At 56.6% G+C, this 26,336-nt stretch overlaps 1 protein-coding gene across 6 annotated transcripts in view; it reads right to left on the bottom strand.

The window, feature by feature from the left end:
* Positions 1-26,336, bottom strand: part of TNRC18 (trinucleotide repeat containing 18) — a 55,864-nt gene that overhangs the window by 26,491 nt on the left and 3,037 nt on the right. For all 6 annotated transcript variants that reach the window (XM_065031418.1, XM_065031417.1, XM_065031420.1 and 3 more), the window contains exons 3-10: positions 10,593-10,718; positions 8,373-10,175; positions 5,107-5,209; positions 4,511-4,716; positions 4,162-4,308; positions 3,518-3,702; positions 1,903-2,326; positions 470-1,417 (exon numbers count right to left, since the gene is read on the bottom strand). In XM_065031418.1, the coding sequence (XP_064887490.1) occupies positions 470-1,417; positions 1,903-2,326; positions 3,518-3,702; positions 4,162-4,308; positions 4,511-4,716; positions 5,107-5,209; positions 8,373-10,175; positions 10,593-10,718 (3,942 nt within the window). The remainder of the gene's footprint in view (positions 1-469; positions 1,418-1,902; positions 2,327-3,517; positions 3,703-4,161; positions 4,309-4,510; positions 4,717-5,106; positions 5,210-8,372; positions 10,176-10,592; positions 10,719-26,336) is intronic.

Genomic DNA, 26,336 nt, shown 5'->3' with positions numbered 1-26,336 from the left:
GTGCAACTGGCAGTTCCAATCACGTCTCACCTCAGGAAGTTACTAGAAGGTGAGATCTTTTCAGGACCTGCCAAGCTCTTGGAAAGCATCATCTGAAGCTACTGGGGCCTCTTGTGCCAAACCCCGACAGACTGCAGACTCGGTGCCTGCCAGACGGGTGTTACCCTGGCAGCTCTCGGCAAGTGGGGCTCCCTTTCCGTTGTACATACCGCAAACTGTCTAGACATGGCGAGGGCCTTTGGAAGGGGAGAGCAGTACAAAAGCCACACGTAGCTCCAGCCTACTGCGACAAAAACCCTGCTCCAACCCCATCTGAAGTACCAACCGCTCCCGCAACTCAGGGCAACACTCTCCTTTCTGCCTGGTTGAGGCTGTAAGAGATCCTACCTCTGCTTCTCTGCCCGCACAGAGAGCACGCACAGACACCCAACCTGGCCCAAGGTGGCCAGACTGCACACACACAACTTACTTTGCATTTCTTGCTTCCTTTTCTCCAGCTCCATCTCTGCGATTTCACTCAGCAAAGTGATCCCCTGCAGGAAGGAGTGCTCCAAGGCCTGGTCAGGTAACACCTCCACCTTCATCTGAGATGGGGTGACACTAGCCGTGGCCAACAAGGAACAAGCCTGAGGCATTTCTGTGGCAGCCACCAAAGCGTTCATCCCAGCCAGCGGGTCGCCCGGTTTGATGTCCAGAGCTGGGATTTGGCAAGAGATTGCCTCTTCAGTGTACGAAGGGATCTCTGGCCCCTGCTCCCCCTCCTCGGGGGGCAGGCTGGGAAACTCCCTCCCCCGGGGCACATCAGCGCTCTGCAGATCCACGGCTACAGAGGCCTCCTCCCGCTGGGGCGTCAAGTCCATCTCAGGCGGCTCGTTTTCCGCATGCACGAGTGAACCATCGTAGTCCATGTGCACGGGGCAGGTTTCTGCTCCACTCCCGGTCTCTGCCTGAGCCTCTGCTTCTGCAGGGCAGGGCACAACCTGGTATGGAGGTGGGCAGCTCTGGAGGTCTTCCTGGTCCTGCTCCATATCACCCAGGGCTTCACCTTGATGCAACAGGAGATTGCAATTGTCCACGTTCTGCACTGGGACGGCTGCGGAGGTGGCAATGTTCAGAGTCCCCATGTCCTGCTCACAGATGCCTTCTTGGCTTTCCTCCATTTGCACCTCTGATTTCACCCTCTCTTCCAAGGACTCCTCTTCTGCTGCTGCTTGGATGGGCTCAAGCATTTTGGATGGAGACAGGTGGATGGGCTTAACCTCTGGGGAAAGCTCCATGTGCTCAGAGCCTTCAGCAGGCAGCGGGACGTCAGGAGCCAGGCCATCCGCGTCGGATGCTGCGGTGGGCTGGAGGAGGTAGGGATAGTGTCTTCCAAAGGAGGGAGGCAGGGACTGGAATGGATATCCTGGGGGAATCTCTGCAAGATATCAGAAGAGACAGGCTGTGTAATGGCTGGGTCTCCAAAGCACCTTCTCTTCTGCTTCCATCATCTCTCATCTCTTCCTATTCTCAAGCAGTGGCTGCTTTGGGCATCTCTCTCCTACCCAAGTTGCCACCAGGCACGAGGACCCCAGAGGCCCCTTCTGTACCTTTTCATCACTCCTGGGTGACTGGAGAAAGATCTACCTCCTCCAACCTTCTCTCACTGAGACTTCAGCCCTGGAGGAACCAACCCAGGCTTGACCCAAGGGAAGAAGACAGCCCCACAGCCCCAGGTGATCCTACAACCCAGACGTGGATCCAAGTCACCTACACTGCCCCTGGTCCTCACCTCCCCCCTGCCTTTTAGAGGAGCTATGTGGTTTTCTCTAGGGGAATGGGGTGGAAGCAGGAAAGAGCCGAGGAGAAAAAGGGAGGCAGGTACAAACACAACGGGACTCTGCCAAAGCAGGGCTCTCTTACCTGGGAACAAGGCCTGATAGGGACCGGCAGCCTCTTTTTCCAGCTCCAGGTCTTTCTTCTCCACAGTCTCGGGTGCCTCTTCCTTTGGAGGGATGGCAGGGGCAGGGGGTGGAGAGGCGGGGGGCGGGCTGGAAGGATGGGAGCTGGGGGTGGCGGGGTAGGAGTAGGCTGGTTGCGAAGGTGGCTCCTCCATCTTTTGGATCACCTCAGCTTTGAGCACAGACACGGGTGAGGCCCTGGGAGAGAGGGGAGGTGGACTCACAGCCTTGCTGTAGGATGTGGAGGCGCTGGGAGACAACACAGGCGGTTTGCGATGCACCAGTCCCGGGGCAGAGGAGGAAAGGCCTGATTTGGCACTGTCCAGGCTCCGTTTTGTCACCTTCTCTTCCATATCCGCACGCTGTTCGTTCGCCTTCAACCTCTCCTGCGACAAGAACAGAGAAAAACTCAGTACAACGTCTCTACCAAACAAGAGCAAACATGATCTTATCAAACACCAACTGGAAGAAAACACACGATCTGCACTGCAACACCATTTTAAGGCCAATCTGATGGAGGGTGACACTGATCTGCAACAGCTTTCTTTACAAATTCCCAGCTCCAGGAGTCATGTGAAGCGTGTCCCAGCTTTCATTTGCAACTAAAGCAAATGATTTCTATTTCTAAGCCTCCATCCTAGCAAACACACATGTAAAATGAAGGTCGAAAACCAGATGATCACTAGAAAAATTAAATGGGTGTAAAACAACCAAATGAAAGCTTCCGATTTCCAAAATTATTTGGTGAAATGGAGCTGGCTGCAGGACTCGGTGCGATTGCTGCCAGTACTGCAGTCGCTTCTCTAAGCTGCTCAGGAGGTTTGTTTGGAAGTGAGCAGGGTTGAAACCGCTCAACTAAACAGAGACATCCCTAGGGAAGGAATCGAAGTCCCGCTGCTGCTGGGCAGCTCTCCTGACAGCACTGCTCAGCAGCTCTTCACCAAACCCCTGCAGAACCCACCCCAACTGTGCAGAACGCACTGAATGCCTTGTATCCCAGGGACCAGCGCAGGATGACAGAATCACAGAATCAAGTTTGGTTGGAAAAGACCCTCAAGATCATCAAGTCCAACCATTAACCCACCCTGGCACTGCCCCATGTCCCTGAGAACCTCATCTCCATCTGTTCAACCCTCCAGGGATGGTGACTCCAGCACTGCCCTGGGCAGCCTGTTCCAATGCCCCACAGCCCTTTGGGGAAGAAATTGTTCCCCACATCCAACCTCAACCTCCCCTGGCACAACTTGAGGCCGTTTCCTCTGCTCCTGGCGCTTGTTCCTGGGGAGCAGAGCCCGACCCCCCCTGGCTCCAAGCTCCTTTCAGGCAGTTCAGAGATCAGAAGGTCTCCCCTCAGCTCCTGTTCTCCAGCTGAACCCCCCAGGTCCCTCAGCCGCTCCATCACACTTGTGCTCCAGCCCCTCACCAGCTCCGTTCCCTTCTCTCAACTCTCTCCTGATCGCTCAATGCATCTATAGCCTTGACACATGCTTGCAACACCAGCACAGCTGCTTTTCCCTTCCGGACACCCCAACTTCAGGCTCATCTCACGGCCAAACAAAAAGCTCTTGCAAACGTACCACGAGCTGGGCGCTCCTCTGCAGCTCCATGGCGTGGGCCGCTTGCTGCTGCAGGATGTAGAGCTCGTGCTGCCGCAGCAGCTGCTGATGGGAGAGGAGCTGGAGCTGGTGAGCGTGCTGGAGGGAGCTCCTGGTTGGGGGGTACATGGCGGGCCACAGCGGGGGTGCCCGGTCCATCAGCTCCGCTGGGGAACGAGCAGAGATGCAGTCAGGGAGGCAGGAGGATGGGGATGGCTAAAGGATTTAGGATGGCTCAAGGTAAGTGTCTCTACCCCAGTCCCAGGGTGTGGGGGACACGTAACATCAAGTTATGCAGAAATGCAGCAGAGAAAGCGTGCTGTCTTCTCCTCAACAGCTCCACTGCCATCACCCCGTGGGTTCTGGGACCACGTGCCTCACTTTGCTCTCTGGATACCCTTGGTTTGACCGTCCCTGGCTGAGCACACATGTACATTCTTGAACCAAGGACCCAAACTCTACATGGTCCTGCAGGGCATGAGGAGCCAGTGCTGATTACACATTTCCATCTCCAAAACAAACCTAACATAGGTCAGCTCACACCTAGCCTAGAGTCCTACCCAGCCCCCTCCAACGCCTGTGTCCTCCCCAGCTGGTACCATGGTCCTCAGGGCTCACATCCTTACCGAAGTGTGGCAAGTGCTCGCTGGGGATCACAACAAGCTGCCCTGACTGTGGGTCTCTGGCAAACTGGTAGGCGGAAGGGAGAGCTCCCCCCATGGCAGGGGGAAAGCCTGGGGTCATGCCCTGGTGCAGGGAAGGGTGACCAAGTCCTGGAAGAAGAAACACCACAGTCACAATTCAGGGGATGCAGGCAGCTCCCACCCACGCGAGAAGTCCTCTTTGCTCCAAAATACCTCCTTTCCTTTCCCCTTTGATCAGACAGCAGCCTCACCGGGCACTTAGCAACACTCTCCCCGGATTGCATCGCTGTCAACACCCCGCGGACACATCGCTCCCTTGCAGGGCACTCACCGTAGGGATGGCCGGCCAGCCACATGGAGGGGCTGCCCGTCCTGGGCAGCCAGGGGTGGGCTGCCAAGTGCGAAGCCGGGTCTGCAGACCAGCGCCCGGAGCCCGCCAAGGCTGGGCCTCCCGTCACCATGAGGTTGGAGTTCAAACCGTTTGTGGCGCAGCCGGATGGGTGTATCCGGGCAAAATCTGCCAGCTCCTTGCTCTCTCTGGTTGTGGGGGAGGCAAGAGAGAGAGAGAGAAGGTCCAAGTGTTACTTGCGTGGCTGGAGGAGCCCAGGGGTATGGACCAGTCTGCAGAACAAGTGTATTTGCCATGATGGAGGTGGTTAACATCACATCCAGAATAAAACATCCCATCTCTCCATCCTTTTGGAGCAGCCACAGATTTGCAGCCATCCATCAGAATTGCCCTGCTGCGAACTCAGGATCTGCCCGTCAACCCATGCTACCCAACTCAGCGCTCCTCACTGCACCAGCAAGGCTGGTGCCAGCAGCTACACTGGGTTGGATGTGACCCTGTCCCTCCTCCAGACGGGTTGTCCCCAAGCATGGCCTGAGGCACCGCAGCAAGAGATCCCATCCCCCTCTGACCCTCACCTGAGCAGCTTCTCCTGATCCCGCTCCAAGCGCCCGGCCAGGAGGTGGCTGTCCCGGTGGCGGCTCCTCTCGTCCCCACAGTCATCCTCTGAGCGTCCATGCCCTAAAGACAATCCAGTACCATCAAACATGAGAAACAGTCTGGGGAAAGCTGTTCTGTCTCCTCTGGGCATGGAGAGGCAATACCCTGGGAGCCAGCACATCCAAATGCCACTGTCCCCAAGACTGTATCAGGTTCAAGCCCTAAATGACAGGACAAGGTAAATATATTCCCACTAAGGCAGCTCCTGGTAGCACCCAGGTACATGTGGCTTGAGGTCTCCAAGCCATCAAAGGACCCCCTCGCCAGGTCAGGCTGGTCGCCCAGGACAGGGCAGTCACCAGCCTGGCAGCAGAAGGACCAACAGGACCATTTTTGCTGAAGGACAGTGGCAGATTTCCCATCTCAGAAGGAGAAAAGGCTCAACTAAATCCCTGCATCAAACCACACAGTCCTGCTTAGCACATCTTGCAGGAGGGGGATTTTATCTCTGCACCTTCTACAGCACCTTCTGCTCTCATAAACCAGTCTGAGAGCACTGGGTATGCTCTGCAGCCCTGTCCTTCTGCAACAGGCAGAACCAGCACTACAGATCCCCAAAAAACCAGCGTGCTCCGCTTTGTAACTCAACCTGTGAGCGGGAATCCACATCCCCTCCCCAAGCCATGCGGCAAGAAAGGGTCTGGTGAGGCAGGGGCACATATGGCAGATGAGGGCAAGAGTCCAAAAAGGGGGACTGCATGTTTAGCTCAAGAAATGGTTCTTCCAGAATCAGAACAGCTCTTACAAATGCAGCTTGGCATGGTAGCAGACACGTCTGCGAGAGGTTGGGAAGCACCTGCAATATCTGGTCCTGGCAGGGCCAGCAAGGTGCTGCTGTTTGCTCCCGTGAAGGTGCTTATATATCTCGCATATGCCTTTTTCCCACAATTCCCTGTTGCCCCTCTGCACGTTATGCTTTGGCGGCATGATCCGCTCCTGAATCCCAGCCCTGCTTGCAGCGAGCGGCTGGCCAGTCTAAGGGGGTCAGGAGGAAGGTGTTTGCTGCCCCCCCAGCTCTCGGTGCACCCTGTCAGCACGTCCCCTGCCCGGGCGATGCTCTGCACCCCGCAGGGCTCAGCACGGCCCCGCACGGCTGCACCCCAGCTCCCAACAGCCCTTTCCAGGGTCCTCGCTCTCCCGTCTGGATAAGGTTCGGCACAGGGGAAAGCATCTCAGAACATCAAGTCTATTCTGCTGACAGGCAGTCTTTTCAAGGAGGGTTCCATTGTGTATTTCCACAAACCTGGACAGCCCATGGGTTTTTTTCGCTGTCAAGTCTCCAATTCCCTCAGCCTTTACTGTCAGAAGGAATCCAGGAATGAGACAACATCTCTCCTGACTCCTCTCCCCAGGGTTCCTTCCACGGGCTTCAGGCAGAAAGCAAAGATGCTTTAAAACCTGGCACACACCTCTCCCTCCCGAGGGACTTTGTCACCACATTTCCCTCGCAGGCTGCCAGGACACTTCGTGGGGTGGCTGTCCCCATCCAGCCCCTCCTCAACTCAATAAACGATGCTCTGTGCAGCCTCCAAGGTGCATGAATCCACCCGGAGCCCCAGTATCCCTCCCTGCCTCTCCACCAGCATCTCCACTTGCACACAAATACCCTTCTACCTCCTAGCCCAGGTTTTCCCCTCTTGGAGCCCCTGTTCCTATTTATTTTCCCCAATCCATGCCAAATTGCCTCTTCAGTGGCAGCAATACGAAGCAAGACCTTGGTTAACTCGCAGCCTCCTTCCCCTCCTTGGTACAAACCGAGTTGACCCCCCCTCCCCACCAGCCTTTTATTAGAAACATATTATTTTGTTATTTTACCTCCACTCCTCCCTCTCCCATCTACATTACTTGCACTCCATTATTTATAGACACATTTATCGTCTTTTTCTCATCCCCCATCCAAACACACGCACTTTCTGGGTCTTCTAATTCCCGCCTCGTCCCCACCCCACCGGCAGGACGGTCCCTTTTCTGTACAGACCGATGATTGTCCGGACACTGAATGATCATTTTGTCTATATATACGAACATGACGCACGGACCACATAGAAAAATTCAATCAGTTATGCACAGAGGAAAAGGCTTAGGCCCGTTTCCTTGACAACCAATGCCAGGCACTAAATACTTGCATTTTACTTGCCAAATACTACAGATTAGCCAACTAAAGCCTGCTTTCTCCTTCTTAAAAGGTCTAAACATTCAAGCACTGTCCACTCAGCGCAAGCAAGCTAATGTTATTAGACGAATATCTCCTGGCACACAAAGGGAGGGGGGCAGCATTTGGGGGGGGACAGGAGGAGAAAAGCCGTCTTGTTTTCTGTCTGAAAGCCAACTGCATCACTTAGCAACGACCCCGGAGGCCTGCTAGAATTCAACCCTTGTTTGCAGCCTTTTAGTTCAGCTCAGTATATTACATTTAACGCAAGCTGGGAGGGTCTGCGACGATTGAACGGCTGAACAAACAGCTCCCTGTGCTGCCCACGAGGTTCCTCAGTCGGCTCCTGCCTGGCTGTGGGGAGGGCAACGGGAGGCGATGGGAACGGGGAGACAGGCTGCTGGCCGGGAGAAAGCGCCTCTCGCCACCGAGGTGCAGGAGAAGGCAGGAAAATGTGGAAAGTGAAGGTTAAAAATGGAAATCAAACCTCACCAGGCACTCGCTGTGGCATCGCTCCTTGGCACGCCAGAGCAGAGCACTTGCCACACCAGGCAGCCCTCGAGTGTCATGGTGCTAACCAAGCCAGGCCAGAGCACCAAAACACCCGCCTGAGCCAACCCCCTCCTGCCAGCACCACGGCTTAAAGCAAAACCATGAGACTAAACCACCAGCACAAAGATGGATTAAGGGGTTTCTCTGTCACTCCCTTTGCTAACAGGGATTGAACAGGTGGAGAAGGGTTGTGCTCAGAGGTGGACAGAGGGGATGGGATGGGATGGGATGGGATGGGATGGGATGGGATGGGATGGGATGGGATGGGATGGGATGGGATGGGATGGGATGGGATGGGATGGGGGAAAGGGGAGTCCTGCTCCCCACTGTGCTCTACAACGTGCCCTTGGCTGGGCCCAGGAGGCACAGAGAGTTGAGGATGCCCAACGCAGCTCCTGCCACACCTCCTGCACCGGACAGCTGCTCTCCCCAGGGAACAGATCCAACTGGGAAGCCCCAGGACAGCTCTGAGGAACCCACCTTTGATGCTGCTGAGGGACAGTGAGCGATCCCGGTCGGCCAAGCTGGGCCCCAGTTTGCTGCTGCTGCTGCTGCTGTTGTCTTTCTGCCGGGCCACAGCCACGGCAATGCCGACGGGCAAGTGCCTCACCTCCACCTCGCCCTGGGAGCCAATGCTCTCACGGCCAAAGGATTTGGCACTCTCAGGTCTCTCGGGGTCCCTCTTCAGCTGCTTCGCCGGCTGCTGCGACAGCAGCTGCTGCACTTTGGAGGCACCCAGCTGCGAAGAGTCCAACTTCATGTTGCCCAAGCCACCAAAGGGGCTCTTCTTGCCGCAGCTCTGCCGGGACGAGGTCTCCTTGGCAAAGCTGCCACTGTACTTGATGAGGCTCTGCATGGCCGAGCCTTCACCGTGGGATGCGGGGTGGAGGACGTCGGCAGCGCCACGTGAACCCACCACCGAGGAGCGTGGCAAGCCGCTGGGGTCCAGGTAGACCTTCTTGGCTTCCTCCTCCACCCGGGTGACGTGGTTGTGCTGCGCGGCCAGGACTGCCATCTGTGTGGTGGCGAAGTTGCCCATCTCAAAGGGCTTCCACTTCTGCTCAGGCGGTTTTATCTGACCGTGGTCCAGGTGTTGCCGAGAGGAGTCCAAAGTGCCATAGACCTTCACTGCTTCTTTGGAGCTGGATCGCTGGAAGCGGTCCCGCTCGCAGGAGCGATGCTCTGCCTCCGGACTCGGCTTCAGCAAGTCCTTGGAGGCCAGGAACTCCCTGCTCTCCGGGGAGCCCAGCCCCGGCCTGTTGAGGAAGGGTTCTGATGTGACCTGTCTCTTCAGCGCCATGGAGTTCGCCCTGATCACCGAGCCCTTCTCCCTCAGAGCCTCCATCCTTTTGGCATCGCTGTGGCAAGAAAAGTCCTGGGACAAGAGCGTGCGGGAGGCGTCCGCGAGGCATCGCTCCGTGGGCGACTGCAGCACCCCCACCTTGCCAAGGTCCTTGTCCTTCGCCTTGTTGTCACGGGCCTGCGAGGCGATTTGGATAGGCCCGCTCCTCTCGTCGTAGGCTTCAACTGAAGGCACAAAGGTGGGGGCGATGACTTTGTGCTCCCTCCCCAGCTCCTTGGCCGGCGGGAAGATGGTGTACATGCTGGAATGGACGGGCTGCGGAGGGAATGTTGTGGCCGGCGTCATCTTCCCCGGCTGCGAGGGGTGCGGGGACGGGCAGCTGCAGGAGACGTGCAAAGTGCCCACGGAGGGCAGGAGGGGCTCCCCACGCTTCAGCCGCTCGGCGTGGGCGTGCGCAGAAGGCCTCATGTTCTCGTCGTGCCGAGCGGGATCCTTGGCACAGCGGTCCTGCTCAGCACCCAGGACCTTCAGCATGGGGTCCCCACCACCGTTACAGTTGCTGAGTGAAGAGCTCTGCAGCGGGTTCTTAGACTTGGGTTCCCCGTTGCCCGCACCCCGATTTGGCAAGTGCTCAGCCAGGAACGGGGAGAGACGCTCGCCAACCTTCACCGCCTTCTCCACCACGCTCACTTTCCGTTCGCTGTCGGGTTTGGTGTCCTGCGTGAGGTCCACGACGCTGCGGGGCCGCGGCTCCTCCTTCGGCTTGCCCTCCTTCTTGGAAAAGGGCAGGGAGAGATCACTCCGACATGCCCTTTCCTTCCCACCAGGGTCTTTCAGGCTTTCTTTCGAGCTCTTGTGCAGCTGCCCAAGGTCCTTCTCCCGCAGCAAAGTGCTCGACGTGTGGTTGCCCGCAGTCCTTGAGAGGGGAGGCTGCGGGTGCAAAGCGGACTGGCCCGCGTGGCCGGCCAGGTAGAATCCATCTGCAGAGCAAAAGCAAACAAAATTACCACAGGCCTCCCAACCTTTAAGTCCTACACGAAGACAGAAGAGACGTGGCCAACCGGGAGGGAACAGGTTTCAAGGATGTCGAGACATGGCCAGGAAGGACCAGGGTGGAGGAGACCAGGCAGGTACCTCCCCGTGGCCCAGGTGGGATGGGGACACCGATGCACAGAGCCTTGCAATGTGGCAGCATGTGAGGGCTTCAAGGAGGGACCTGGCTCGGTTCCCTACAGCGCAACCCTATCCAAAACCCTCCTGCTAAGGCCAGGAAACATCTTGGGATGATAACCCCAGGGCGTTCCTGCTCTTCACCTCAACATCCCAGCATCCAGCAGCCGAGCAAGTCCAAAGGACAGGGAAAGCACCCAGGGGTGACAGAGGGGACCCAGACTCACCTTTCTGCGACTCGAAGAGGCTGTGCTGACCCAGCTGGGCCAGGAGAGGACTGCCGGCGCTGGGGGGCTCGAGGTGGCTCAGGGGAATGTACGACGGGTAGAGCCCGTTAGGCAGATGGGAGAAGCCTGCAGCAAACGAGAAACAGAAGAGAGAAACACGTTTCAGCCCAAGCGGCACATCGCCTTGGAACGAGCCCCGCAGGAGCGCAGACTGTTGTGGCTGTCGGTCCCTCGCGCGCCAGCATCAGCGGCTGCGAGGACATGTGCGACAACGCACAGTGGGCAGGGACAGCGGGCAGCACGGCCTGGGGACCCCGTTTCGGGCACTGACCCCCGGGTCACCCCCTTGCGCCGCTGAGGGGCTCTAATTCTGCAGCCAGTGGGTTGCAAACGCAGCGTGCTTTCTGAGCAAAGCCTTAAATCTGCAGGCAAAACGGCTCAGCCTCCCGCCCGATAAGGTGCTTTATCACAAGTACAGTGACCTGTGGGTGAGGGCACTTATCAAGCAGCGATAAGACTCTGTTCCCAGTGCAGTTTTGCCAGCACAACCCATCCCCGCTGCAGCTGCCCAGCACCGGGTTTGGGCTTTGGGGAAAGCACAAGAGCATCCTCACACAAAGCAGCTCATACAAAGCACAGTTTCATGTACCCCAAACCAGCATTTTATCCCTGAGGAAGGCAAAGCTGCAGAAAACCTGCCGCCCATCCACAAGCTGATACGAAAGCAGCGTGTTCCCGGGGCACTGCTACTAGCGGACTGAATTACGTTCAGGACAATGGGGCCTCCTCCAAGAGTGGGCCCCCCAGCAATGTCCTCATGCAAATAATCACCAGCAGCATTTCATCAGAGAATACAATCACCATAACAGCGGTAATAACACAAGCTCTTAGCTACAGGCAGCAATTCCGCTGCAACACTGCCACCAAACGGCACCTGAGCAATGCTGCAAACCCCAACGCTCTGCAAGAACCAGCTTCCCAGTTGGTGCCATCATTTAAAAAACTATTAAAAGCCCTCAGGAGAGTCTGAAGGAGCCAGTCAAGCCCTCTGCAACCCCCCTCCCTTCCCCTTAAGAATCAGCTTCCCCAGAATTCAACAATCCCACTGAAAGCAACCAGGCAACAAGTTTGTCAAGAGTCCAGCATCCGACTGGATCAAAACAACATCGCACCAAAACCCAAGAGGAGGGAGAGAAGTTCAGTCCCCGAAGCTGCACGTGGAGCACCATCTGTGAGAGCTAGTCAATATTTCACATTATTTAGACAGCCGGGATCTCTTTCGCATACATGTTTGCATCCCGGCACATGTTCCTCACCAACACGGTGCTCCACACAGTTCCTGGCCCAGATCCATCGCCCGGCAGCTCCCAGCAGCATCACCCGCACCCACCAACCCCCCAGCGGCGGGACCCGGGGGGGCTTCCTCTGCCCTTGAACTTCAACACCAAGCCCAGTCCCAGCAGCTAAAACTTGCCACTTAATCTTGTGCATGGAGCTGTGAAAGCACGGAGTCTGCACACACATTCACATCTCTCCTTGGTAACCCCAAGACCTTGATGTTGAGGCATTTCCAAACACATTTTCTTATTCCAGGGCTGGAGAGCACCGGGTGGCACCCAGGGGCGCGGACACCGGGTCAGCTGTGAACAGCTCCACTCCACAGCGTGTTTTCCTTGGCGGTGCCACCTCCACCGCTCCAGCACACGGCTGGGCTGGCGAGGAGCCAGCGCCTGGAGCAGCAGTGACACACTTCCGAGGAAACACCGGTCCCATCTGGCAGAGCACATGGCTGCAGCACGGCAAACCCCGGGGAGCGCCCTGTGCCACATCAACCCCGGCGGTCCCGGCCCCTTTTCCCAGCCAGACCTCGATCCCGGCTGCGAGAGAACCGACACAGAGACCGCGGCGAGACTCATCCCGCACCGCAGACACTGCCATGCGCAGGTGCCCATGGCACGTCCACACCTGCAGAGCTCCAGGAAGGGGACATGATCCAGCCCTGTCGACCAGCACAGGGGCCTGCTGCTGGTACCCAAAGAGGCATTTTGGTACCAGTTACATCCCTGGTCCTACTGGGGCACGTCCCAGCCTGTGGCATCTTATCCCACCCGGGGATAAGACAGAGTCAGCCCCGGCCCCAAGTGCACTGAGGCTTCCTCCACAATCAGCATTATCCTGCCCCACTGCCAAGACCCGGCCTCAGCTGCAGGAGGAATGGGAAGCTTGGCTGAAAGAACGAGGGGACAAGGAACTGTTGCGTGACAGTGACCAAAGGGCAAATGAAGTCCCCTTCAGCTGTCACAGAGGTTTTCTAGCCACTGTGCTGAAGCAGGGAGCAAGGCGGTAACAAGCAGCTTCATGTGCAGTCCGAGCTGCAGACGGGTTCAGGTGGACACGTTCAGGGACCCTGCAGGGCAGTGTCACCACCCCAGCTGGGAAGCAGCAGCAGAACTGAGCTGATGCCACCAGCCAAGCCCCAAAGCCACCTTGCACCAGGTGGCTCTTCCCAGTGTCTCCCATGAGCCCCAGCAGCACCGCTGCTCCTGGGAGAGGTGTAATCCCAGCCCGGGGGCTCAAAGCACATCCCAAAGCTCTGCAGGTGAGGAAAATGAGGCATGGGCAGGTGCAAAGATTTGCTTGCATCACCCAGCTGACCAGCAGCAAAATCAGAGAGCCACCCAAAGCCCAGCCTCTGGTTTACCAGCGACATTGTTTTCCTTTCCTAAATGCCCAGAGGGAGAAGCTGCCCAGGCTGTATTTACCCAGCCCGTTCCCTGCCAAGAGCCAGAGCCGAAGCAGGGACCAGGATCCGAGCCACAGCCTTCCTGGGGACGAACCCAATGCAAATCCAATCTCGAGGCGCTGCCAGAGCATCCCTTCCTCTGTACAGCCCTCCAGCAGCAATGCTGACCGGCTGGTGTAAGACTCGCACTCAGCCTGAAGCCTGCTGCCCCGCTTCCCCGGGCAGGACCTGGAGGTGAAGCTGCTCCTCCGTGCGCTAAAGTAGCTGCATTTGCAGGAGGCAGCCGTGAGCAAGTCGCTCCCTCCTTGGATCTCTGTGCCAGAAAGCGATGCCAAGGGGAGAAACTCTACCGCAGTGAGTAACGCACCGCTCACCCCAACCATGGGCTTCTGCCAGGGAAAAGGGAGGGGAAAGGGGGAAACCACAACCATCTCCATCTGCCCGGGGCCAGAGTGTTTGCTGAACCAGTGCAAGATCCTTTACGCCCAGGGACACGCCAACAGGTCTGGGCAGGCTCAGCCACGCTCCTCCTGCTCACCCTGGGGCAGAATGGCAGCCGGCACAGGCAGGGAGGTGCCAGGCAGCACTGCCAGCCCAAAACCGGCTGTGGCCCCTTCCCTGCCATGCCAAATGTGTGTGCCCATCAGCACAGCCCCTGGAAAGGCATCACTAACATGAATCTCTTGTGGGTGCCCAGAGTGGGCTCACACGATCCAAAGCAGCCCGGCTCAGGGGGTAAAAGGGTTTAAGAGGCACACAGATTGTCCCTTGAGCCACCTTAACCCTGCAAGAAGGTGACAGCCAGCAACCAAAACGCAGTCCCTGTTTGTCTCCCCCTGTGATGCTCCAGTGGATGGGCATGGAGCTGGGACACACACCATCCCCTCCTTCCCAGCTCCACGCTGAGCTGGTAAAACATCCCTGCTTCGCACGATTGAGACATAAATCACTAAGAGCAGTTATGAGAGGAACTTGGCGGGTGCAGATGTGTCAGCCCAGTTCAAAACGTTTTCTTCATCTTCGTTTAGCTCTCCAAAACGGCACAGGGGGAAGAGGTACGGCCTGGTGACTCACCACCGAAAGGGGATGTGACTGATGGGGAGATGAGATACCGGCGACCACACAAACCGCACACTAAACGTCTAGAGGACAGAGGTCACACTGGGGGAAGCGGGAGGGAAACGGGCCCCACGCGCTCAGCCCACTTGGGGTTTGCCCAAAGCTCCGTGGCAAGAGGGAGCCACCAAAAAAACAACATCCCCAGGCTGAGGTGACCAAGGCAGGCAGGCGGACATGCCCAGAGCACAGCGGCTGCTGGTCACTCCAGGTTTTGAACCTGCAAGTTCTCTCCATCCCTGACCCGCTGGTCCGAAATTCAGCTCCAGAAGGAATTTTTTACAGCAAGGGTGGTAAAACACTAGAACAAGTTGCCCAGAGAGGTGGTGGATGAACCATCCCTGGAGACATCCCAGGCCAGGCTGGACGGGGTGCTGAGCAACCTGAGCTGGTGAAGATGTCCCTGCTCATGGCAGGGGGGGCACTGGGGGAGCTGGGAAGGTCCTTCAACCCAAATGGTTCTGTGATTCTATGGTAAGTTGGCCAAGCCTGGGTAGTAAAAAAGCTGGGCAGGACCGGGACACGCTGGAGCTGAACGCATCTCCCCCATGGACACGGCTTCAGCTGACAATCCAGGCTACATGCCTGACGCCACAGGTGTGTGCCAGCACCAGGAAAGCGGCTCCATCCCAAAGCTGAACCCCAGGCAGGGCCGTCCTTGCCCAAGACACCACAGCCCCGTCAGCAGAAGGCCAGCGGACTCCAGCGTCCTGGGTGAGGTTAAGTAACTCTCCCCCATCGGCCCCGTCTGCCCGTTATGGGTTTCTGCCACTTGTGAAATATTTCCAACCGCCAGCATCTCCTCCCATCCTCCCCGAGCCGTGATGGACGGACACAGTGCCAGGAAGCAGGCTGGCACCACGCGGGGCTGTGCGAGAGGCTGTGGCCACAGACGGCTCTGAGCCAAAAATCCCTGTACTCCCTCCAGTCCAGTCCCTGAAGGGCTGGGAAACACAGCAGCGAGGCTTTGGGTTTATTTCCACGGGATGTTTTCAACTCCAGGCACCCAAGGCAGATTCGCAGCCCCACTGCAGCCAGGGTCTGGCGCGGAGCGGGAGCTGCAGCCGCCCTTGGCTGGGAGCACAGTCACCTCTCCCCCAGTCCGGCTCACAAGCACCTCGCAGGCAGCCAACTGGGACACCAGTCCATGCCGCAAACGGCTGGATAAACACTTACAACCTCATGAGTCCCCTTTCCCCGGCAGAGAGGGAGGAGAACGGGGAGAAGTCCAAGCACAGCGAGTACCCGCCGGCTGCCAGGCCTCCCACCGCCGTCCCAGCACCGCCTGCCCCGCTCACCATCATCGCTGCATCCCTCGGCCCTCCCTGCAGAAGCAGCAGCTTCCCAGGGGACACTCTTCTAGGGCCCTCCACTTCCAGCAGACACGCCTCCATCTCTGCCCCACGACCTGGGGACACGCAGCACAACGAGGCACAGCCGCAGCTACTCCTCATCCACACATTTATGGCTGCAAACAGCTGAGGGCCAGGAGTGCTGACAGCATAAATCTCTGCCACCTCCTCCCCTGTCTGCCAGGGCGGCTCTAGTGACACCCGAGGCACCGGAGCTGCCTTGACTCTGTGCCACGCACGAGACGGCAGCGATTCGAGCCCCCGAACACGCCAGGATGAAACCAAAGCCCCTGGATCAGACGTGCTGGAGCTGCGGTCGTGGCCGGTCCCTGTCCCCGCAGCCCCAAGCCACTGCTGTCATCGCAACCCACCACCATGCACCCCAAAACCCAACCCTGACATATTTACACCCCATGCCACAGGGCTGGCAGATGCTTCAAAGCCTTAATTTACAGTCTCGATTCTCCGCATCCCCTGAAAGCGTTCAATCTCATCCCCCGGATCCGCAGCAGCCGGATCAATCAAACTCCCTGTTTAATCTTCTAAGGGCCCGGGCAAGCTCAGAAGCAGCATCCTCCGGCGGGGGGTCTGCGCTCCCGGCCTCTGCCGGCTCGAACGCCACTGCACCGCTTCCCTTCAGCTGCAAAAATCACCACCTTAAAAGCCAATGCGAGTTCCACCCCCAGCTCAGCACAGCTCTCTATTGTTTCTTTTAATTTTATTTTATTCCACGTGGGACTCTGTGTCCAGGCCGCTTTATTTTTAAGTGCCTCTTGCTCAATATTTACTATTGCTTGCAGCTGCGTCAGCACAGGAACACCGCGCTCTCCCGCCGGCTTTCCGAGGAGCCCTCCCGCAGCCATTATCTCGTGCCGTGATTTTATTGCCGCGATGAATCACCGTGCTGCCGGGCGCACCGAAGGGCAGGGTGTGTGCACAGGGCAAGGCAGGAGGGGGGGTTCCCTGTCTTTGTGGAAATAAATATCATCAGGCTGAGCCCTACCACTCACCTCCTCCTCACCCGGGAGCTGGAACAGCCCCAACGTCCTGGAGATGGTGGAGGTGGAGAAAACGGGAAGAAGCGGCTGCAAGTGCTCAAGGGATTGGTGCTCGTGCCCTGGTGTCCTGCAGATTCAGTTTGCACCGTGCAACAAAGTGAACGCAATCCAAGGTACATCAGCCCTTCAGGGCTTGGGGCTGCAGGAGGAGGACACCGATGAGGTGCCCTGAAGATCCCCTGCAAGGTCACCCACCTTCCTGGCAGTGCCTTCATGGGGGGCAGCGAGAAGCCACCCAGGTGGGGACACGAATCCCTCTGGCAAGGTGGCTTTTCCCCCCGCTGGAGCGGCCAGGATGGCAACCATCCCACCTGGACCCATGACACGATGCAGCCTGAAACACACGGTCGGGGAAGCACCGACCTGGTCCCACGTTAATCCTGACGCACAAACACCCAAACCAGTGTCACTGCTCCTGGGTCACTGTCGGCTGCTACAGCTGAAGCTTTTCCTCTGTGTCCCCAGCCTGAAATCCCCACCAGGGCAGACGTCTCTCCTTTCCACTGGCGTAATTAAACCTGACACCCCAATGGGGGGGTCCACCAAAACCTCCAGGCTCTCACTATGCGGCTGCACAACTTTCCTCAAATAGCAAGGAGCAACTCGGTGGGCTCTTAAGCTCCACATTTACTATGATGTTGTAGGGAAATTAGAAAATAATTTTAACTCTTCAACTGATTAACAGAATCCCCAGGAACGCAGAATGTGGCTGCTGGATCATAGTCTTGCCGTCGTCTCCTGATCTTCTAAGACAGCATTAACAAAATGTCTTCGCTCTGGACCGTCTTCCGTGATGGTGAAGACCCCCCTGCCACTGGTGGCTGGCACATGGGCCTGAGAGCTGATTCTGTTCCCGGCACTGGGCGCACACTTGCCTTGCAGGTGATTCCCCTCCTTCCTGAGCACAGAAATTTAACCCACCCCATTAAAAAACAAAATTAAATCACCCAAACTCAGTGCAGAAGACACAATGCAAACACACAAGCCCCCACTCCCCAAGTCCTACCCCTGCAATTAACCCAGCAACACCCACACATGCCCCATACCTTCGTTAGGAAGGAGCTCGTTACCCTTCACTGCCCGAGCCAAGAGAGCTACAGGTGCTCGGCGAGGGAAGGTTATTGCGGGATGGTGCGGGTCCCCACACCGCCTGCACCGAGTGCCTGCCAGCAGCAATTAAATCAGCCTTCAAAGAGAGAGCCCAGCTTTCCCAGCGCCATCAGCCGTGCCCTGGAGGGAACACGCTCTATTTTCAGCCACAATGACTTAAGACCAGGTCACCAGCAGGTTAAATGGGACTGTGCAGCATTATCTCCCTGCCGGCCCATTGAGAAATTAAACACCGCTGTGTGATGGGCAGCAGCCAGCCCTGCGGACGCATCTGGGGCACCCACCGAAAGGTAAATGTCACCATGTCACCTGCATCGCCTCGGCTTCCCATGGCCGGCCGTGGCTGCATGGGCCACCATGGCATCACCCCTGGGTTTGTCCCATCCTGTCCCCCTCTGTCCAGCACAGTGAGGAGTCACAGCCAGGACGGTCCCCACCATGTCACCTCTGCAGTGGGGACCGTGCCACGGCTCTGCAGCCACAGGGATGCTCTGCAGAGCACTGGGATGGAACCTGCTGCCATGGGACACCGAAGGGCACCCAAAGGGACCAAGCCCAGGGGTGCTGGAAGGAGCCTCAACACCCCACATTCTGCCAGACCGCGGCTGCTCATCTCGCCCCTTCCTCCAGAAGTCAGGTGGCCCGACTGCCAAGACCCCAAGTTGGGGACTGCCCCAAGCCACAGGTTTCATAAGGGCCACCGGAGAGGTGGCATCACCCCACAGCAGCTCAAGCCGCTTTGCTGGGAGGGCCACCACCAAAATCCATCCCACCACCCCACCACTAACATCTGGTGGGGAGGCAGCAGCTGGACACGGGTTTGTTTTGCTTCCCAGGCCCCTACCAGGCGCAGTTGGCACGAGCCAGGATGACTCAAAGCCCTGGGACGCGCAGGCTCCGTCGCTGCTTATTTTAAACCTCCTTGTTTGCAAAGCAGCTGTTGTCGTTCAGCGCCTCTTGGGACACCTTGCAGAGGTGGCACCGCAAGGGGAAACTGAGACACAAAGAGGTACGGCACCCTGATCGGAGCTGAACGCCACAATGCCAACACAGGGATGCTCAGCAAGCAGCAACCAACACACAACACAGGGATCTGGGCAGCACGAGGGCTCCAAGAAATACAGAGGGCTGGAGCGAGAGCATCACTGATGACCCAGCTACCCAGCTGAGTCCCATCGGCTCTGGCTTCACATCCCCCACTCGGCCAGGACAGGACGAGCGTGCAGTGACACCAGAGGTGCCCACCGGACCTGCTCTGTGCGCCAACACATCCCCCTCCCGGTCCCCAGCACCGACCTCAACAGCATCTGCAGGGACCAAAACCACCACGGGAAAAACTCAGCAACGGGCTGCAGACATCTGGGGGTGGAAGAACAAGATGCACAGACAGACCACAATCCTATAAGCCTCTTTTGCTTAGGAAACCAGGCTCAAAAGCTCAGCTTCTCTCCTTTGACCCCACATTCAGCCCTTTTTCCTTCCTCCTCCTGCCCTCCCTCCTGAACATCAGCCCACGCCACCTTTTCTGCACCGAAAAAGCACCAAACCGTGAAGCGAAGGGGTCTCTGCGGCTGGCGAACACCCACCGCCACACACCTCCCCACCACCGATAACAGAGATAAACACAGAGGCAAACATTACGGCAGTGCGGTTTAATTCCCGACGAATTATGCAAATCCGTATTCAAATTGAAGCACAGCCCTTGAGCTCCTGACAAATTGCCAACCTGGCCCCGATGTCACAAGGCAGGGACAGCCAGCGCTCCACGGGGTGAAGCACTAGATGGATGCCCTCTATATGTATGTGTACACGCACATATGAATCTGTACATCTCAGCTGGGGAGACCAAGAAGCACCTGTAAGAATGATCTGAGAGTGACTTTCGCATTTCTCCTTCCTCCCACTGTGTTTGGCCTGGCCAGGGACGGCCATCGAGCTCTCGGGTCCTCCACAAGATGGAAGCGGTTTGGGTTGACGGTGAGATTTGAAGCAGGAACGAAAACAGATTTCACCACAGCTGGGGCTGGGAAGGAGGGAAGGCAGAGGTGGGCAGGGGGGAAAAAGCTTAAAATGCTTGTGCCAATATGAATAGCCAGCCCTGAAGCTGAGGAAAAGAAAATGTGTCCACAAAATAGTCACAGAGAGGGCTCATCTGATGAAAGTAGGAATTTCCGATCCCACACAAACCCCCAACATCCATTAAAAGCAGCAGAAGAATCGCTGCTTTGTGTCCCTAATCTCATTAGGGAGAAAGTCCCGCTGCAGCGCGGGGAATGCACAGGGAAACCCCGGCACGCTGCCCACGCCGGGGGGGAACATGTCCCGGGATTGCGCCGGCACCCCGGGAACATGCCTGCACCCCCTTTCCTCGCCTGCCCAGATCTTTATTATCCGCTGGGCTTGCGTGTGACACGGTTTAGTGTTAGATTTAGGTTATGGTTGGACTCGATGATCTTAAGGCTCTCATCCAACCAAAACGATTCTATGACACGGCATACGGGATGCCCCCCCACCCAGCAGATCGGGACACAAGCCACCAGAATTACGCACCCCGCACGGCGGTGTCGCGGGGGCTATTTCACTCGCACACCGCAACACTGCCTGCGAGCAGCCGAGAGCCGAATCCCTTCAAACCCCTTCCTCCCCAGCACGCTGGCCACTTCAATTATTATTTGTATCTTTTTTAAACTAAAAGCAATTAAACCAAATGTATTAAAAGCGTATTCAAGCCACAGGGAATTCTGCTGAGAAGGGATGGGGGGCAGAAAGGGAAGCAGGGGCGATATATCTAACCACCAAGCATAAAAAGGGATCATTGCTCGCGGTAACGCCGCACGGTAAGATGGATGGCGGCAGAAACAAGAGCAACCTTTGCAGAAGTTGCCGGGGATACAGACGCACAGAGACTGTGCCGAGTGCCTTAAAATCTCCATTATTCCCCTAAAAAAGCATGTTTTCTCCCAAATATACCATGTTGCTCCTTCCCTTGCTCTGAACCCACCATGTTCAGCTTGCTTGCCTGCATCCAGCTCCCTCAAAATGGCTCTTTGGCCACTGCTACGCTGGCAATAAAATTTATACCCAAGGTCACTTTCAATCCTTGTGCCACGACTTCAAGTCTTGCTGGATTGAAACAAAAAACAGCCTCGGATATACCGAGCCCTCCCTTTCCCCCTCCTTTCTGCCCATCGCCTTTCTGATTTAGAGACACCTAAACTCTCAACTCCCTTTCGCTTCCCATAACCATCGGTGGCAACAGCTGGAGAGGAAAACCAGAGCGTATTGTGCACCAGCAGTTGATCCTGGTGGCGTAGGGACAGAGCCCAACCGACACCGCCGTGGTGCCACCAAACGGTTCCGGCCGCCCCGTCCTCTCCAGAGCCAACTGGGATGGGTATAAAGGGTTTGTTAAAGAGCTGCAGAGGAGCGACCGATAAGCAAAGCAAATAAATAGCAGGGAGAGGCGGTGTTTTTCCCCGGGCGCTGGGTGCGTCACGCAGCCCACGGACATCCAGCTGTGCCACCCCGGAGCGCAGCCAGACAGAAATGTGGGGCTGGGAGGAAACACGGGGAGGAGGAAACCCCCAAATCCTCATGGCCAGGGAGAGGCAGCACCCCCCGGGGGCACTCCCCTCCCAGATTTTGCTTTTTAAAGAGCATCCCCAGCTGGAAAAGCCAGCGAGGGGCTTCAGGAGCTGGATGCAGCGATGCTCCCTCTCCGGCCCCGCAGGCAGGGAGCTCGGGGCTGCCCTCTGCTCCCCTTTTTCCCCAACCCTGCCTGCATTTTCGGGTCAGTTCAGTGCCCACCATGCTCTCCGTTCCGGCAGCAAGGCAGAACAAAGCACGTCCTTGTCCTCGGCACCTCGAGCAGGCGACGCCGGATCGCGTTACCTAACCCAGACCAACATCTCCCGGTCCCGGCGCGGCAGCTTTCGTGTCAGCACATGCCAGGCTGGCCCCGATTCCCCGCACCACCTCCCGCCCCAAGCTTTAACTGAACCAGTTCAGTACACGCTGAAAACACACGGAGCCTTGTTTCGACTCGTCGGGCGCTCGCCCCAGCCAAAGGAGATGATCCGACACCCTCCCGCCGGTCGCAGCCTCGGCCGAGCCGCAAGGCGCTCACCTGGAAGGCTGCCGGAACGACGTTAATTCCCCTTAACAATGTTCATTTCCATATTCATCACAAGATGGTGAAATGACAAGACTGGGAGGGGGGGGAGGGAAGGGGTATTTACTATATAATTATAAACTAATTTCAGCTTTACCCTGGGTTATCCTAGGAAGGAGATCTAAAATTTCCCTTACGAAAGCCGTGCTCTACCAACCACGTCGGCAGCGGGATTAATTCCCAGTGATTTCCATTTCTCCAACAGCTGCTGCGCTGGGAAAGAGCAGGAGCCTGTCCCCAACACCAGGGACCTGCCCGGTGTCCCATGCCACCCCCAGCTAGGATTTCTAGCACCGGCACATTCTCCAGATCAAATTTTCACTGGCACACCATCAGTTGGGGTTGGGACAGGTTGTTGTGCAACCCCACCGAGGAGGCTCGGTGCTGGGTGGGGGGCACGGTTTGCATGGGGTGGGAGAAAGGTTGCTAAAAACAGGTTAAAAAAGCACATTTTTACCAGCACTGTGTATCGGAGGCAGAGCCAGGCTCGTGCCTGTTCAGCTGGGGAAGGTATTTGAAACCCTAACACCTCCTCCAAGCAAGTCTGTATCACCACGTTGGCCCCTGGGCTCTCACCCATGGTCCAAGCCCAGTGTCCCAACCACCAGCCACTTGGAATGGGAACTTCAACAGGGGCAAAGGACAGGTTGGACAGTCCTTCCCACCTCTCCTGAAGGATGGCGATGCCCCCCACACCCCATTCAACCACCGGGTTCTTGGGGGAAGCACCGCGACACCAGGGAAACGCATCCCCAGCACCTCAGGAGCGCACGGTGGGAGACTCCCAGAAACACAGAAGCCCCTTTTTTGCCTCGATTCATCCCCAGTGCAGAAGAGAAGAGAAGAGACCGTTCCTGTCTTGCTCGCAGCCTACAAGTTGGCCGCAGGCCCCAGGGAGCTGCAGGGGCATCACTTAATGGCCGAACGCTTCCCCACCCCCCAGGATGCCGGGTATAAACGGGAGAGCACGACGGGTCGGAGCACAACATCCCTGCGAGCATCACCTCCCCAGCCCTGCCGGGACGAGGGGCGAGCACGCTCACTGCTTTGCCTCAAAACACGTATTTAAAAGCATCTAATTTCACCAGGGCCCCAAAGGGAGGAGAAACATCTCCCCAGGCGGGTCTCCGGCCGGTCCACATTCCTCCCGGTGTTCCCCGCCAAGCCCCTGCCCCACGCAGCCCCCCGCGCTCAGCCCCTCGCACCACCCCCTGGGCGGGCAGGGAGGGGGAAACCGCGATTTCAAGGGCCATTAAACACCGATGGTATTTTCCTTGCAGCATCAAAACGTGACCAAAAAGAGCCACATCGAACCGCAGCCAAAATCCCATTGCTGGTCCGGGAACCCGCCCCCTCTCCTCCCCAGCTATGGGGAAGAGATGGGCACAGCTCGGGCCGGCACCACATCGGTGCTGTCTCGGCGTCTCCTATCCGCAATCTCAGCGTGGATGCAGTTTAGATGAGCAAATTGTGCTGCTGCTGGCACCGCGGACGGCAAGGCCTCCTCCGCAAAATCTGCCCGCTCAGCAGAAGCACAATTTTGCCATTATAAGGATGGCTGCAGTGGGATTTTGCTGGCACAGCAAAGCTATCCTGGAGGGAAGGATTTTTTTTCTCCTTTTTGTTTTTTTCCTACGCTCCTACCTGGCCCAGCTGCCTGGAAAAACTTCTCCCTGGGCACAGCAGGGCTGGAAGCAGGGATGGTTTCCAATCCACCTTAAATCCCTGCATTTGAATGCACATGCTAATGCAGAAGTATGAAAGCAAGCGAACCAAAATCTCTCCCCTCCGCCCCTGGAACCAAAATCTCTCCCCTCCGCCCCTGGAACCAAAATCTCTCCCCTCCGCCCCTGACTGCTTTCCTTTCAGTCACCACTCCTGAGCTGGATTTAAGACAAAGTCAGCTCTGCTCATGCAGATATGCCCCTTTTCCCACACACTGGAAAGTGTTTCTGAAGTGTATTTTCATGGAAGAGAACGAGCATCCTTTTGTACATACACAGATCTGTTTCCAGCAGCTCCCCCATACACGTCCCACCCAATAAATGATATCTCAGTACATGGCAAAAAGCAGATTTTTTTTATTATTATTATTAAACTTATTTTTTGCTCACAGACAGCCCCGCTGCCTGCCAGGGACACGGTCCCCCAGCAGCCCTCAGCAATTGAATCTGACGGAGCCTTTTCCACCTCCCCCAAAACACAGAAGCCGCCAAGAACAACGCGCCCGCCGTGGAACGGAGCCGAGACCGGGACGCTCGCTTGGACCCGAAAACGGTGGGGTAGGCAAGGAGCAAAAGCAATAAACTCCCCACATTTTGAGGCACGGGCTGCAGAGCAGAGCGAGCTACCACTTCAACTGGCTCGGCCTCCCAACTCCATCGACTGAGCCTCATTTTATGCAAGATCTTCCCGGCAAGCTCAGCCGCAGCCAGGGATGAAATTCCATTGCGAACAGTCACCGTCCTCCCCCGGCGGGACCCATGGGGAGCACCCCCTGCTTCCCCTGGCCTCCTGGGGGACGGGGACAAGGCGATGCCCAAGGGGGGAACAGCAGCTCCAGCTCACTCCTCCCTCCCTGCGCTTCCAACAAAGGGGCTTCTGTCCCCGTCCCCCTCCCTGCACGGCAGCGGCCGAAACGCCACCACGGAACAGAAACCCCCCAGGGAAGAGCCGAGGGTCCGGGGGTCACTGGACGCAGCCCAAGCGCCCGTATTTTGGCGCCGGGGCAGAGCCCAGATGGCCGTAACGAGCAGAGGGTACGGGGAAAAATAAGAAGTCGGTGCCGGCGATAACTGGATTCTCAAATATGGCCAACCGCGCTATTTTTACAGGGGTGTATTTATTTTAGGAAGACGCTGGGACAGATTCAACAGTCTCTTTCTTCAGCTTGGCGGTATTTAAAGATCGGTTTGAACTGGCTCTATTTAAAGGCTTCGCCTCCTGCCCACTTTTCTTAACCCCTTGCATAAGCCTTTGCTTCCCACCCCTCCTAAAAACAAAACAAGCTAAAAAACAAAACACAACAACAAAAATCCACCCCACACACCTATATCAACACTGCAAACGCAAAGCTACAAAGGGCTCCCCCGTAGCAGGAAGCAATCATCATTTCAAACGATATTGTTAAAGCCATAAAAAGAAAAATATCCCTGCCTATCCCACCGCTGTGGTGTAATGGAAGTTTCGATTGTTAATTGTATGTATCCTTTTAATGTAGTTTAGCCTGGTCGTGAATTGCCAAGCCAACGGCAATCTCAGCGAGCGAGCTTTGCGAGAGATCATCGCGCCGAGGGCGCCGGGAGGCGCGGGCTTCACGAAAAAAAAGAGAATAAAAATTAAAAATACACTAAAAATATATTAAAAAATACTGGAAAAATCACAAAACACATTCCCTCTGCGCGGGGCCCCAAACCCAACGCTCAGTCCCAGCCCCAAAGGTCGCGGCGCAGTGGGACGGAGCGAAGCTTTGTCCGTTTGTCCGGAGCTCGGCGCCTCCCTCCAGGGCCGCCTGGATTTCAGAAGCACCAGAAAAGGAAACTTTGGGAGGGGAAAAAAGCACACACATACACACACTAAAAAAAAAAATCACCCGATTAAAAAAAAAAATAACAACAAAAAAGAAACAACAACCCACACTCGGTTTGGCTTGAGATTGTCCAGGCAAATTTTTGCAGAGATTCTATTCTGCTTCAGCAGGAGGGAGAAAAAATACCCAGGACAAAAAAGGAAGACAAAAGGGAAGGAAAAAAGGTGTTTGCCCATGTGCTTTGGCTTCACAGCCGTTCGGTTTACACCTCTGCTCTTAGCACCTGGGAAATTGGCACTGCCACCTAGTCTAAAACTAATAAATCTTGCTTTTTTTTCCCCCTCGATTCGGGCTGCTTCCTTCTCTGCAGATGTTGGCAATCAGGTTTGCAAATTTCAAAGCCATTCATCCCGGGCGGCTGGGAGAAAAGCAGGTTTATTATTGCAAAACCTGTCACCCTCCCAACGCCTAAAGTAAACTCCGAGTCACCTCTCCACGCCCAGGGGAAAGAAAGGGGAAAAAAAAGAAGGAAAAATAATAATAATAATAATAATAGTGCCAGAGAGAGGGAAATCAAACGGTCAGAAATCCTTCGTGTCCTCCCAGGGCAAGATCCACAGAACAGCGGGCAGGAGGGTCCGGACCCCGCGTTATCCCACCCTGCC

The sequence above is a fragment of the Columba livia genome, chromosome 15, assembly GCF_036013475.1.
Source record: "Columba livia isolate bColLiv1 breed racing homer chromosome 15, bColLiv1.pat.W.v2, whole genome shotgun sequence".
Taxonomy (NCBI): domain Eukaryota; kingdom Metazoa; phylum Chordata; class Aves; order Columbiformes; family Columbidae; genus Columba; species Columba livia.
The sequence above is the reverse complement of the archived record's forward strand: the minus strand, read 5'-3'. Positions and strand labels throughout refer to the sequence as shown.